The sequence below is a fragment of the Anguilla anguilla genome, chromosome 5 (genome assembly GCF_013347855.1).
Source record: "Anguilla anguilla isolate fAngAng1 chromosome 5, fAngAng1.pri, whole genome shotgun sequence".
Classification (NCBI taxonomy): Eukaryota; Metazoa; Chordata; class Actinopteri; order Anguilliformes; family Anguillidae; genus Anguilla; species Anguilla anguilla.
This window is the reverse complement of record NC_049205.1, coordinates 35,526,317-35,540,103: the sequence shown is the minus strand read 5'-3', so window position 1 is coordinate 35,540,103 and position 13,787 is coordinate 35,526,317. Positions and strand designations below refer to the sequence as shown.

At 39.1% G+C, this 13,787-nt stretch overlaps 1 protein-coding gene across 3 annotated transcripts in view; it reads left to right on the top strand.

Moving 5' to 3' along the window:
* The first annotated feature begins 819 nt into the window (after positions 1-819).
* Positions 820-13,787, top strand: part of LOC118228069 — a 76,144-nt gene continuing 63,176 nt past the window's right edge. For all 3 annotated transcript variants that reach the window (XM_035419299.1, XM_035419298.1, XM_035419297.1), the window contains exon 1: positions 820-938. In XM_035419299.1, coding sequence (XP_035275190.1) covers positions 936-938 — 3 coding nt within the window. In that variant the 5' untranslated portion in view covers positions 820-935. The remainder of the gene's footprint in view (positions 939-13,787) is intronic.

Sequence of the window (13,787 nt, the reverse complement as noted above, 5' to 3'; positions counted from 1 at the left end):
ATCTGGAGCTGGGTCAGTCCGTGCACTTGGCTGGTGTTGGCTGCGTGAGAGTTTTGTGAGTGTGTCTCCCGGTGTGTTCGCGCATTCGTCGGGTGGTTCGCGGTGTTTGTGAGACCTTGGGAAGCTCTGAGAGAGAGCGGGTCGGGGCCAGGTTTAACGCTCTGTGGATCAAAGGCGAGTCCACCACAGCGGCCCCTGGAGTCCGGCTCCCTCTCCCTAGCGTTGCGAGTGAAAACCTGGGCCGGCCCTGTTTTTTTCTTTCAGCAAACACTGTGCTGCTCTCTCAGTACTGAAAGACAGGGCTTTGTCTCAACCCCTGTGTGACCCCTAAATTAGCATGTTTGAATGACAAGTCCATGTGGCTGACTCTACAAGGGAACAAATGCTCTGTTTGGGGGTGATACTGGACCCCTGGTATTTTCTGGAAGCTCCAAACTTCCGCAGCTCTGACCAAAGATTGTGTCAGTAAAAAAAAGCAGTATCACTGAAATAAATGCACTGGATAAGACAAAATGTGAGGTACTATGGGAAGACAACACTTAAGTTCTGGGGGAAAAATACAACAAGTAAAACATGTCCTTTCGAATCAAAAAGGTGATGTGCTTGAGTGAATTTCTGCAGTGATTTTGGCAGTAGATTATCCTGCACAGGCTGTGTTTTCTTTTGGTTGTAGAATTGCCCCTCCCCCCCAGCCCCCCCATAGAGCCTCAGCAGCAGTAGTGTGTGGAGAGGGAGGAGCAGGAGCAGGGGCAGGGACAGGAGATGGCCAGGAGGCGGGGCCAACCCTGAGAGTTGCTGCAGTATGCACAGCAACATAACCCGAGCCATAGACCTGCAGTTTTAAAGGAAAGGCTGGAACCTGTGATACCAAAGGAGAGTTACAACATGGCTAAACCAGAGGAAATTCCCCACATAAATAGGAAAGACTGCTGAAAATGGTGAGCTGAATTACTGGGTCATGCTTACTGTGTGGGGGGGTTTTTCCCTGTTGTTTGCTTAAGGTGTTAATAACTTCACCTCTTGGGTCTAGTGGGATGGGGTGGGGGCAGGGGTTGTGCCAACGTTGAGGGGCTGCTGATACAGGTTGGCTGGAAACCAGCACTAGTGCCAAAACTAAGGCTGTTGGAAATATGAAAAACCTCTGGGAGAGGAGGTGCATTTGCTGATGTTACATTTTCTTGAGGGCTGGCCTGCCCCGTAGTTCATGTGTGTGAGCACTGCAGATTGTGTGTGTGTGCATAGTCCCTTCTGCAGATATCCCTTGGATTATTTTTTCTTGTCCTTGGAGTTGGGAGATTTTGTTGGATTGACTCTGAAGCCCAGCAGATGGCTGTTCCTATGTACAGTTTTTTTTTTTTTGGGATGGTTTAACTGAGCTCTTGGGTTTTTTTTTTTTTTGTTATTGTTTTTTTTAGTGGCTTGAATTGTTCATCTGTTCAGAGAAGTCAGACTCTTATAAAACACATCTTCAGCATATATAGAAGTATAAATTGAATTCAAGAAGAACTTTCAGAATGGTTGTTCTTAAAATGCAATCTGTAAATGGAACAAGGCTGAATTTCAGTTCGTAAAGAATATCCTAATGCCTCTCTCAGTTGTCTGGCTTTTAATAGACTGTATCTGAGTAAAGTTACTAAAAACAAATGCGCCAATAAAGTCAAAATGGTTTCAGTTTCAGCTTGTGATGTACAGTGTAGGTGTTTTTAAATAGTTCAGTTTTTGTTGACATAGGCCTAGTTTTTTTTTCCACTCTCCATTTGGATTTGACCGCATAATTACTATTCCATGATATTTCTGCCACTTCATGGCTACTTACTGATGCCAATGTGCTATTTAATTAATTTTGTTTCATATGTTGTTTTGTTCTTGTATTTTGCTACCTCCAACCTTATAAAAGGTTTATAATGTTGTGGTGTTTCTGTGAGAAATTGTGAGCTTCCTCAGTTTTTTTTCGTTTTTTTTTCTCTGTCTATGTTGCCATCTGGTTTACTTGTCTCCAGTTGTAGGGTTCAGGCTGGAAAAAACCAAGGTGCCATTTTTTAAAGAGGCATGCCAGATCTTGGTTAGTGTTGTGTTAACCTTGAAAAAAGACCTACACACCAGTAGGTCTGTTGCACCTTTGGGAAATGCTCTCACAATGTGGTGTGTGAAAGGCTGCCAGAGTATCTAGAAAAATGAAGGAAATGTAGACTAAATACTCTTCAAAGGCTGCAGATTTTTTTTATCATTACTGCATTACCAAGCCTGCTAGATTGAGTTTCAAAATAAACATGGTTGTACATGGTTGTAGGATTGGTGTTCCTTCATTAGTCATTTTTAGTTGAGTAGCACTTGGCTAACCCCTCTGTTTGTGTTGAGAACAAAATGTTAGCTATGCTAACAGTGAAATTGCTTTTGTCAGAAGTCAAATTCTGCCTGTCAACTAGCTAAGATATAGCTACTCTTGTTGCCTAGTTATCATGCAGCTAAGGAAAGTCACATTAGAAAATCAATCTAGTTTGATTTGATGAAAAAATGAAGATTAAGAAACTGAATTTATAATCAAATAAACAAGCTTCGCAGGTGATACTGCCATAAGCCTTATTGTCTCACAGTATTGACAGACTGTGTTCCTGGCCACTGTAATATTCCAGCGATTCTTTGTTTTTGGGAAAGAGTATTCCAGCACTAAAATGAGCATACACCTCTGAACATTTGTTTCCTCACTTTGCTGAGAAAGGATACTGTAATTATTAGCATATTATTAGCATAATTTGCTAATCAGATTAAAATGCCACAGCCTTTACACCAGTTCTGCTCTTGTTCAAATTCCCCTATCTGTCTCATAGATTGCACTGAGGGAAGTTTTCTATCAATGCCTTTTTTGAGACATACATAATATCATTTTTGTCATGTGATCATTGTAAAATCTGTAGGTATTGCAGAAAAAGTATTCTCAAAAACTTTAAGTCACATTTAATTCGGGTTTTGAACACTTACTTATGCTCCAATACAATATACAAAACAGGGACCAGCTGATTGCATTTGATTGGGCCCAAAAAATGATCTTCAAAGGATCCACACACATTTTATCGTCATATTTCTTGTGCTGCTATGATATTCAGCTACATGTGACTTCAGTTTTTGTCGAATTTATATTGCCTCCAAATCTGCTTCAGCCAGGCTAAAAGTACCAAGACATTACCGGCTTACTATCCAAGACAATACTTGCCAAATTGTCAGGTTGGCAAAAAATTTTACCTGCTATTTTTATTATTTCAGCCAGACTGTAATGAGGTTCGCAAAGTGTTTGAGAATGCTTTGAACTCCTGGAGTTGATTTCAGGGATAGTAGGATCTGCTCAGGTGGGGCTGGAGAATATTGTGTAAGTGCAGTTTAATTTCACATATCAAAGTAGTTAAATACACGACTGAAACCTTGATTACCTTGAATGAGCATATTTATATGAAAGTAAATGTTTCATTTTAGTATGGCACTAAAATGAATATAATAATGTGCAATTTCATTACTGCTAGCTTGCTGAACGAGAATGAACTGGGCAGGTAAAGAAACATCCTTCATAAGCATATATATTATAGAACTGTAGGATAGTAATGTTGCATCCATTTCAGTGTCTATTTTTGTCAGAACCAGACAGCATGCATAGCTGGAAGCGTAATCAGAAATAACGTTGGAAGCTGAAGGCCGGGGGTCCCCTCTCGGTACCAATGTTGGACTGGGCGGATTGGGGTTGGATGGGCATTGACACCCTTATTCATTATAAACTACTGGTAAATTTCTTCCATCAATTGGTCAAACCAGACATTATCATGTCCGGCTGGGACCACTAACTGGACCTGTACAAATTATTTGAAAATAATTTGAGTCTATGACCAGTTTTGCCTACGGAAATTAAAGAATAACTTAAGTGCTAAAAATAAATACAACCACATATATGTCAGGTGACAGACATATGGTTAGTCCAATGACCTTGATCCTAAAATACATAATTTGCTTTCTGTAGGAATAAGCCATTGATAATCACAGATTTTTGTCTCATGTCTTTGCATCATTGGCTACGAGGAGGTGGATTGAGGTTGGTGGGTTGGTGGAGTGGGTGTGTCTAGCCTCATTTGGCAGTCTGTGGATACACATGCATCTACGTGAAGTTTCAAAGCTTGTTGTCTGTTCTGTAGACTGTGAGTCATCGCAGACGAAAGCAACCCACTTTACGCTTGCATCATTCAAAAAAAAAAAAAAAAAGCAAAAGGGGCAATGAATCCCCTCTGAAGTTGCTCTTTAGTCAAAAATGGCCATTCTGAACATGCCAAGTTCAATTGTATTTGGCTTGTGAGAACACAGCGGTAGCAAACATCAACATTCAGCTCTTCAGAGGTTTAATCTCAGTAATAGCCTGTCTCATTTGAAGGGTGTTCCTCTCCTGGCTTGCTGATGTAGCTTTGTTGCGGCTAGAAGTTTAGTGAATCCAGATCCCTCTTTTTGAAATTGTGTAAACATGGTTGGTTTTTTATATCAAATATAAAACCCATTCCCCCAGAAACAAATAATACAATGACAATACAATGAATACAATGGAAGATGGTGGATGAGCTCTTTACGATGAGGATCAGTGGCAGAGTTTGGGTTTCGTGTTTTGCTTAGCTATCATCAGCTCAGAATTCTGTGGTATCAATTATTGGAATTAGTTCAATTATTGACATTATTCACTGAATGATTGGTTATAATCTGAGAGACCTGCCAATTAAGATCAAGTGCAGTCATGGTGAATCATTAATGTGGCTTTGAGACACATTCATTTCTTATTTTTTGGTTCTCATATGATCTACAAATGGACTAAACACCTCTGAGGCAATTGTTCAAACATATACATTTCAAACGTGTAGGCATTTAAACATGCACAATGGTGCTTTCAAAACATTGGAAACACATTTACAAGTTCAGAATTTCCTTCTGAAAGGCATCTTTAGATCAAGCCACTCTTAAATCATTCGCATATTGCATTATGCTTGGAACCTCTCGTAACTGGCTTGAAATGCACATCAAACTAAAGCCATGTGCTCATGAATAGAGCGCAGTGCATGAAATCCAGCATAACATGGGTGAGGGAGTGATCCATCATTTGCCGCAGGGGCTCAACTGTCATACCCTTGGCCTGCCCGTGGAATTCAGCGGAAAGGCATGTTTCACCCATTCTCACATACAGATCTCACAGGACACCAGACAAACGTCTTCTATGTTTCTTTTTATGATTGTAATTGGCATTGCCTCTTGTTTGTGTTCAACACGGGCTCAGCTAATGCCTTGGTGATATGCCATAGTACAGAAAACCCTTCTGTAAATGTACCACGCTAACCCACAAACATGCTTGCGTATCGGTGTTCATAAATATGCTTGTGTGTATCAAAGTATGCAAAGCGATAAAGTGCAGATGTGAAGAAGTATTTGTTTTTGTCTGGGAATATACGGTGCCCTCCAAAAGTATAGCAACAAAAGAGTGCAATTTGCAATTTTTTCTATATACTTATTTGGATTTGAGATATAAAGATGAATATGAAACAAAAGTACAGACAATCTGCTTTTATTTAATGGTGTTTAAATGTGTACATATTTTACCATTTTACAGAAGTGCCTGTTTTCGTTTTGAGCGCCCACATTTTTTCATCGGTGTGAAAATAAGCTAATGGATGACTGACAGGTGTTAACTGTTGCTGAGGTGTTTCATTTTTGGATTGGTTGTTCATGCATAAGTGAGTGCCTAGTCTTGGTTTTAGACTTTGTTTTCATCTGTGGAGTCAGAGGCATACATCATCATGAAGACCAGAGAACTTACTATGGCTGAAAAACAACTAATCTGTTACCAGAGAGAACAGAAGAATTCATTAAGAAGGATAACACAGAAACTGGGTATGTCAAGTACAGCGGTTTGAAAAGAAACAACTGGTGTGCACAATACAGGTCAGCCAATGAAGACACCTGCCGTTGATGACAAACACATCCAACGAGCTGTGATGAAACACCCTAAAGCTACGGTCAGTGGCATCACCATCAGACCAGATGGCAGGGGTGAAAATGTCACAAGCCACCATACACAGAAGACTTTGAGGGCAGAATTATAGAGGCTACACTGCAAGATGCAGACCTCTCATCAGCAGCAAGAATCAAATGCCCAGATTTCACACAAAAAAAAAAAAACAAAAAAAAAAAGAAATACAGACATGAGCCAGAAGAGTTCTGGAACAAAATTTTATGGAGAGATGAGAACAAAATAAACCTTTTCTAAAGCAATGGAAAGCCAAAAATGTGGAGAAAGGAACAGCCCATGATCCAAAATATACAGCCTCATTTGAAATATGGAGGTGGTAGTGGTATGGTTTTGGCATGTATGACTGCTTCTGGAACAGGCTCAGTGATCCTTACTGATGTTATGGCAGATGGAAGCATTAGGATGACTGGAAGTGTACAGACAAGTTTTGTCTGGCTATGTACAAAGAAATTCCTCCAACCTCATCAGCCGGTACTTCATCCTGCAACACGACAACGACCCCAAAGATCCTGCCTACGCAATCAATGCATTCTTCCTATGGGAAAAAGTGGAACGGTTTGGACTGACCAAGTCAGTCACCTGATTTACATCCAATGAGCATGCATTTCACTTTCTGAAGAGGAGACTGAAGACAGAAACCCCCTAAAACAAAGATCAGCTGTTTGAAAGTGGCTGCAGTGAAGACCTGGAAAGGCATTTCCGAATATGATATCAGATCTTTGGTAATGTTTAAGGAATATGCAACCAAATATAAAATTTTATTGCTTTGATTTTCTTTTAAGTTTCACTGTTAGCTTAAAGACTGGGGGGGGGGGGGTGTTGGGGGGGACTCAAGACAAAAGCAGCTGTTTTTGTAAGATGGTAAAACATATAAGCATGTAAATACTGTGAAATAAAAGGTGATTGCCTGTACTACTCTTTCTCATCTTTTGGCCTCAAATACAAATGCCCTGACTAGATAACAAAAATAACAAATTTAACTCTACCATTACCATACTTTTGGAGGGCACTTTATTTCTTCATAACAAATAAAAGAATCAGAAGATGACACTTGTTTTGATGTTTTACTTAAAAGTGGTTGATATATTGCAACCAAACCTCTATACCCCTGCAAAGTATAGCTCGAGTGGAAGCAGAGAACTGGACTTTGGATCTGTTTTTGACAAAGGTTTTTAAAATGTTATGCTCGAGAACAGTGAAGTAATTTATCATTTATAGCGATTGTCCCGAGAGCACCAAACTTTGCACTGCCTTTCTGAAGACTGAACATATCAAAACATTATTCCTTGGTAATAAATTGTAAAAATCGGCTTTACACATGACTACTTTTTAGTGGAATGTCACAGAGATACTTGTCATATCTTAAGTGTAAGTGGATACAAAATAAACAGTGTTTGTATATTTACTAAAATATACTAAATTCACTGTATAAAATTTAACTCAATTAGTTTTATACATCATAATAACAAATGTTGATAGGCCCAAACACACAATAAATAAAATAGTGAAAAAAATGTTCTTCCACATACACATTAATTTAAACAAGCCATTTTATGTCTATAGTATTATTAACTAGTCACATGAACATGTCGACAGACATGCTATGAACCTATTTTCTTGCACGAACATGCTTAATGCAAATTGGACCAAAATATGATCCCTGATAATATTGTTATTTGCATAGAAACATCAAAAATGGTCTTTCATTTAATACTCCTACTGGTATTTAACCGTAAAACTGTACTTTTTTAGCTCGTTGTCTGTAATTTTGTAAACTATGTAAGCATTGACTTCAGTCATCACGACAATCATGTCATTATGAATTGCCAGTGTTAACAAAATTTTTTGTGGATTTCTGTACCATATGTTGTTTTTTTTGTATAGCTATATAAATAATTATACAAGACAGCCCTTTGGTTTATCCCTGAAATTCCTATTCAAGATACCTTATGCCACCAGAGTACCAGAGAATATGAATTCATTAGTGTTAATGTACATAACTAATGTGAATAAATCACTTGGGTGGTAAACTTCTGAGCAGAGAATTGTCCACAGGAAACAGACCCGATGACAGAAGAAATGCATCTGTGTGTCACTCAGTTCAGTGGTTGTAAATGGGTCACATTGCTCAGCTCTCCATTTGCTTAATTAAAACAGTGATCTATTTTAAGAAAGGTGAAAACATCTATGCTTGCAGGCTGATAAAAATAGATGGACAGCAGACTGTCTCTTTCCAAATGACTGCCTGTTCTGTGCTATTGCTGTTACTACATGGTTGAATTACTACACATATGTAAAAAAAAAAAAAAATTAAAATATTGAAAAGCTTAGGTGATTTGGCGGAAAAACAAGAAATAATGTGTCAGTTTCTTACTTCAGTATTCCCCTGAAGGTATTGTGAGTTCATATCAGCGTAAAAAGTTTGAATGCTATATTAGGCAACTTTGGTAATCAGGGTAGTACAGCACCATACTATCTTTGATTATTTGGATGGATCATTAGCCATGCACGCTCTGTGACCAAATATGTATTGCTATTTGTTGTGTAATGCAATGTTGTATACTTCTGAATAGCTACTAAGTCCATAATTATAACTGTAGAACTGTGATTTGGCTACATTATAGATGAAAAAAGCAAAGTAATGAGGAGGAATACTAGGTGCGTATATTAATCAAATTGTATGTCCACTGTATCAATATAATCAATCTAAATGGTAGTGACTGAGGCTTTGGGCTTCTACAAAGACTTAAAGCAATCTCAAGCCATCTGTCCTGGTTGTATACATACCAAGCCTGTTTGGACTGAGCAATAAGTTAGATATATTTTTTTTTAAATATATTTTTTATTAATCTTCATGATGACAATGCTCGAAAAAATATCCACCAAAAAACGTTTCTGAGGATGATCGCTTGCCTTTCAGAGTTGAAGCATTGGAAACAATGATGAGAATCCTATGTACTGTTTACAGGCAGGAGGTGGGGTGAGCATAGAAAACTGCAGCATTTCATGGGTTAATCAAATGCATGGAGTACTAGTGGTAATGCCATTGCTTTACTGTACATTGCTCTTGCCTCGGCATGCTGGCGCATACCAAAGAAGTGACACTTTGGCTTTATTTCTTGTTTTATGAGGACAGTTCTCTCTTTTATGCACTGGTTATGGGCTGTTGGATAACAGTTGGTTTCCCAGTGGCTCAGTCTATGAAGGCCCTCACCCTGAGCAGAGACTGTGGTGTAGCCACAAATGTAAACCTCATCTGTTGTCATTAGCAATGATTGTGAGTCTGCAGTGGTGCTACACAGTAGGCATACAGTGGGTTCAAGCCAGCCAGAGTTGGGTTCTTGTGTGCATATGGAGTGCAGAATCTAGGCCATCATAAACATGGTTTTACTACCTGTATCCCCAGCTATGGTTTAGGAGCTCTGTCACCTTGACACCTGTCACTCTTTAGTCGTGTGTCCCCACAATATTGTTGGCTTGGTTCTGGGATGGTTCAAAGGGTGAGCGTGCACCCCATTACCCCCTTTTTGTTACCACCCTCTGAGTCTGACCATTTCCTTAGCACACTAACCAACATGGGCCATTAGGCTAAGTACCGTGATTTGCATGCTAATTTTGCCATTGTGAAAGGTCCTGGTGCTGTATTCCCACAGCCATGCTATAGCTGCTGTCTCCTCCTTGTTCCTGAGATTGTTTCCACGCCCACTCCATTGCACTGTCCAATCACATCATAAATAACCACTTATCCATTGAAATAAGACTCCTTAAGGTTAAATAGACTAGCTCTAGTTTACTTTGTCTTTACAGCATAAAGCCAATGAGCAAACAGTTCACTGTGTCGCTTTTATTCTGTCAGCAGAGAAATGGCAAGCATTGGCTAGGCCTTTTGTTAGCTCGTCAGTCACCGTACTTACAAAAGACTGGCTGGCTTTAGTTTTTTTCTGAAATTCTCCAAGATATATCTGCAGCCACTCTTGCAGCCTTTCACATTCAGCTTGGCTGGTACGTGGTCTGCTACAAGAATGAAGATGGATAAGTGTGAAAGTATTTAACATTGGGCTTGTCCCTGTTCTCCTTGTTCTTTAAGGGTGGCTAGATCAGGTTGTCTCTTGTGCTGTGCTTGCAACCTCTTGAAATTCACGATGGGATATTCTTTTGTAGGTCAAGTCAGCGTTTGTATAATCTTCTGTTATCTTTGATTCGTTCAGTATTGCTTTCTCTGGTCAGAGGCTTTTTACACATGCCTTTCCCGGTAAAGTGGGAAGTGATTTGCTCTCTGTCCTTGTGCTTAGACACAGTACGAGGGTAAGAAAATGAGATGTGTGTTCTGTGGTGTCTCAAGTCACACTGAATGAGACAGTGACTTTTGATTTTAAGGGTAAGCTATTGGACTAATTTACACATAAGTGCAACTTTTCCTTGTCACAATCGATGCAAACATCATTGAAAAATAATAGTGTAGTAACTCATAATAAACCTCCATGAATAATATCTTACGTACTGTTCAGTAAAATGGTGAAGAAGGAAAGATGGCAGTGCAAGAAATTTCATTTTTGTAGGTACAATCGCAGATTTTGTTTTCTCTGTGCATGCTGTTTTTGAAATTCACTCCAAAAAGTTAATTAATTAATAAATGAATGGAACTAAAGGACATTAGGCGATGGCGTATTTAGTTTTTGAAGAATATAGAGGACATTTGGAATTATTTTGTCTGATTTCTGACCATTCATTTATAGAATTTGATTTGTTCTTGTCTGTCCTTGGTACTTGAACTGCATTATTTAAAATTTTATTGATCCCAATATTCTCAAGCCTACGTCGCAGCCTTAATTTAGCTCCAATACCATCACTGATATATGTAGATTCTGTTGCTTGCTTTTAAGTAAGTTTACTAGGGACAGTACTTTTAAATAATGAATGCTTTGTTGTCTTATTGATCCCATTTTACAATGAACAATTTCTAGTTCCCATTTGAGACCCCAGAAATAAACTTCATAATCCAAGCTTTCTAGAACATGATATTTTTGCTATTGTATGGAAGATTTGTTGACTTACAGTATAAGCAATAAGCAAAAGTGCATGCATTGTGAACACATCTGTCAACGGCCAGGACTGACCTCATTTGGCCACATTTGTCCTTAACTTTTCAAACTTAATCAAGTGTTTTTGTTTCTCCCATTGTGAACATAGTTTGGTGTGTTAGTTTGGTTATTACTAAACTGTTAATATGAAGAACTGACACAAGCGTTTAATCTTCAATCAGGATTGAAAGCAAATGTTGATTGAATCCAGGCCAGAGTGTTGGGTCAGAGCTTGCATGCTGTGTTGTTTTGAGAACATCAAGTTATTTGTCATACAACAACCCTTTGTTTATTTGGGAAACTTCATGGAGCAAATCAGTGAGTAGTGTTTGTCAGCCAGTATTCCCAAAATTCACGTGCACTGGCCTTTTTAGTAGCTCCAAGGGAATGCAGAAGGCCAAAATTAGATCTGTGTGGCCAGGCAAGCACTTTTTTACCTTAATAATGCTTCCTGAGTAAAGTGTTTTTGGCCACTGCCCTATATTTTAGTCAGAACATTTTCCAGAACCTGATTTTTTTTGGTCTAGGTGGAATTGACTTGGATACAATGCAGGTCCAGTCAAAACGGAAACATTGCTACACTGATTAAAAGTGGAACTTCTGAAGCTGCCTAAGGTTAACATCTGTTTCAGGGAAGGAAAAGTGTTAAACAAAAGGTACATGTTCACCAGGACTTTCGCTGGTATCATCCTCAACCCGCTTGTCCTGCCTAAAGTGATATTTATAGTTATCCTGTTGATGGTCTTATGCCCATAGACCTGGCTTCCTCTTGGCCTCTCATATTTAGCTGTACAGGGTAGAGGTGGGGTTTCCATCTGACAGTCACTCACTGACCTGCTGCTATCGAAAAAAAATATTCCTTTCATCACTTCCCATCCTGGCCCAGATTTTATGTCGAAATATTATTGCTCCAATGAAAGACTAGCGCCACTGTATTTAGTGTATTTTTAAATACTCAGTCGTGGCATTGCCTCGGCATGATACACATAATGGGCACATGTAGCATAGTGGCTTATAACTTTGAGATTGTTGGTTCGGTTCTATCAGTGCCTTAAATGTAGTGAACACCGTTTAGAATGTAATCACATTCTGCTCTTCCCTCAAATCCTCCTTGGATTCAGCTTTGGAAAGTCAACGGGGGTGGGAAGCAATATCAGCTTTAGTTTCAATGCGGTGTTACTGCTGCAAAGCTTTTAACAAAACCTATAAAATGAGTGAAACTCAGCTCCCCAGAGAAGGCCCTTATTGATTATCCATTGAATTAAATGTAACCAGGAGAAATGAGATTAGCACTAATGTAATAGTCTTCAAGCTGCTTTGGTAAATTTGGCAAGTTATTGATGGACTTGTCCTGTATGTTGCTGTAGATGAGCATGCACAGTGGGCTTTTATAGCATTTGGGATGATGTAATTCCTTGATATTAATTGGTGCTGGCACCCTGAAAGACTGTCTTCCACGGTAATGCACAGTGTTAATCCTGCAGGCAAAGCTATGGTTTTATTGTTGAATCATGCTTTTGTGAACACCACCCTTATTCTCAAACACTATATATGGCCACTCAAGGAAGCCGCTGGAACAATCAGACTGTTCTTCGTGATATTAATAATTCTACTTCTGTTTGTCTTTTCTTCTCCATAAGAAAACTGGCATTATGTGAGGTTCATATAGCCTATTTGACTAGGTTTTGGTTTGTGCAGACAACTGGGATCCATAACACAATTACAAGGATGAATGTATTTCTGTAGGTAATGGGTAGCCAGCAAAGCCTAACCAAAAAACTGTTGTCAACAGGAAGTATATTTTCTTTACATTTATCTGCTTTAATCCACAAAATATTTTTGTTTCACCATGTTCATCTCAGTGCAATCGCTTAAAATGTCTGTTGGCAAAATAATGTTCATGGCTGCAAAGGGTAGGGGCAACGGGGTAACAGGTCTCAGATGGTCTCTGAACAGACACGTCTGAATAAACGCAGCTAGCCTTCAAGCAGATTTTGACTTTGTTTGCCAATTCAGTCGGGAGACATTGTGTGGAGGATGAAGGGGTCCCTTCTGGGTTCCTCCTCTGTACAGTGGCGGGCTGAAACCGCAGCCCTAATGATCCGTTGCATTATTCAGCGACCTCTTTTGGTTCTTAATGGAAATAAGACGTAATCCCCTCCGGATGGACTCTTGCTGTGTGGCCCCTCGGCGTAAGATGGATGCTTTGTTGGCTCCCATCTCAGGGAATTAAGAGGTGTCTGTGACATTTTGGGATCTCTTTTGGGAATTTCTTCTAGATTTATCCCTCAGGATCCGTTTGAGGAAGATGTCACTCTTTATTCCGAAAGACTGAATTGTTTCAGTGTTTTCCCTGTGTCAACTTTTGTTTATGTTATTGCTAGCATTTCATTGCATTCTTTCCACCAAACATTAACCACCAAACAGAAGGGGCTGTTATATGTAAAAAAGTATTGATAATGAAAAGCATATCAAGTGAATTTAGAAAAGGAAAAGGAAGTTTAACTTTATCATGGTTTAGCCCAGATTCAATCTAATCGCTGTGCACTTTACTGTCTGTTTGAGTAATGTATTCAAACGAGTGTGCTGCTTTTAGTTATGACACATTATTTTTTACTTGAGGCTCCTGAAATTAGTATGAGAAAAAAAATCTGTTTTCTTTG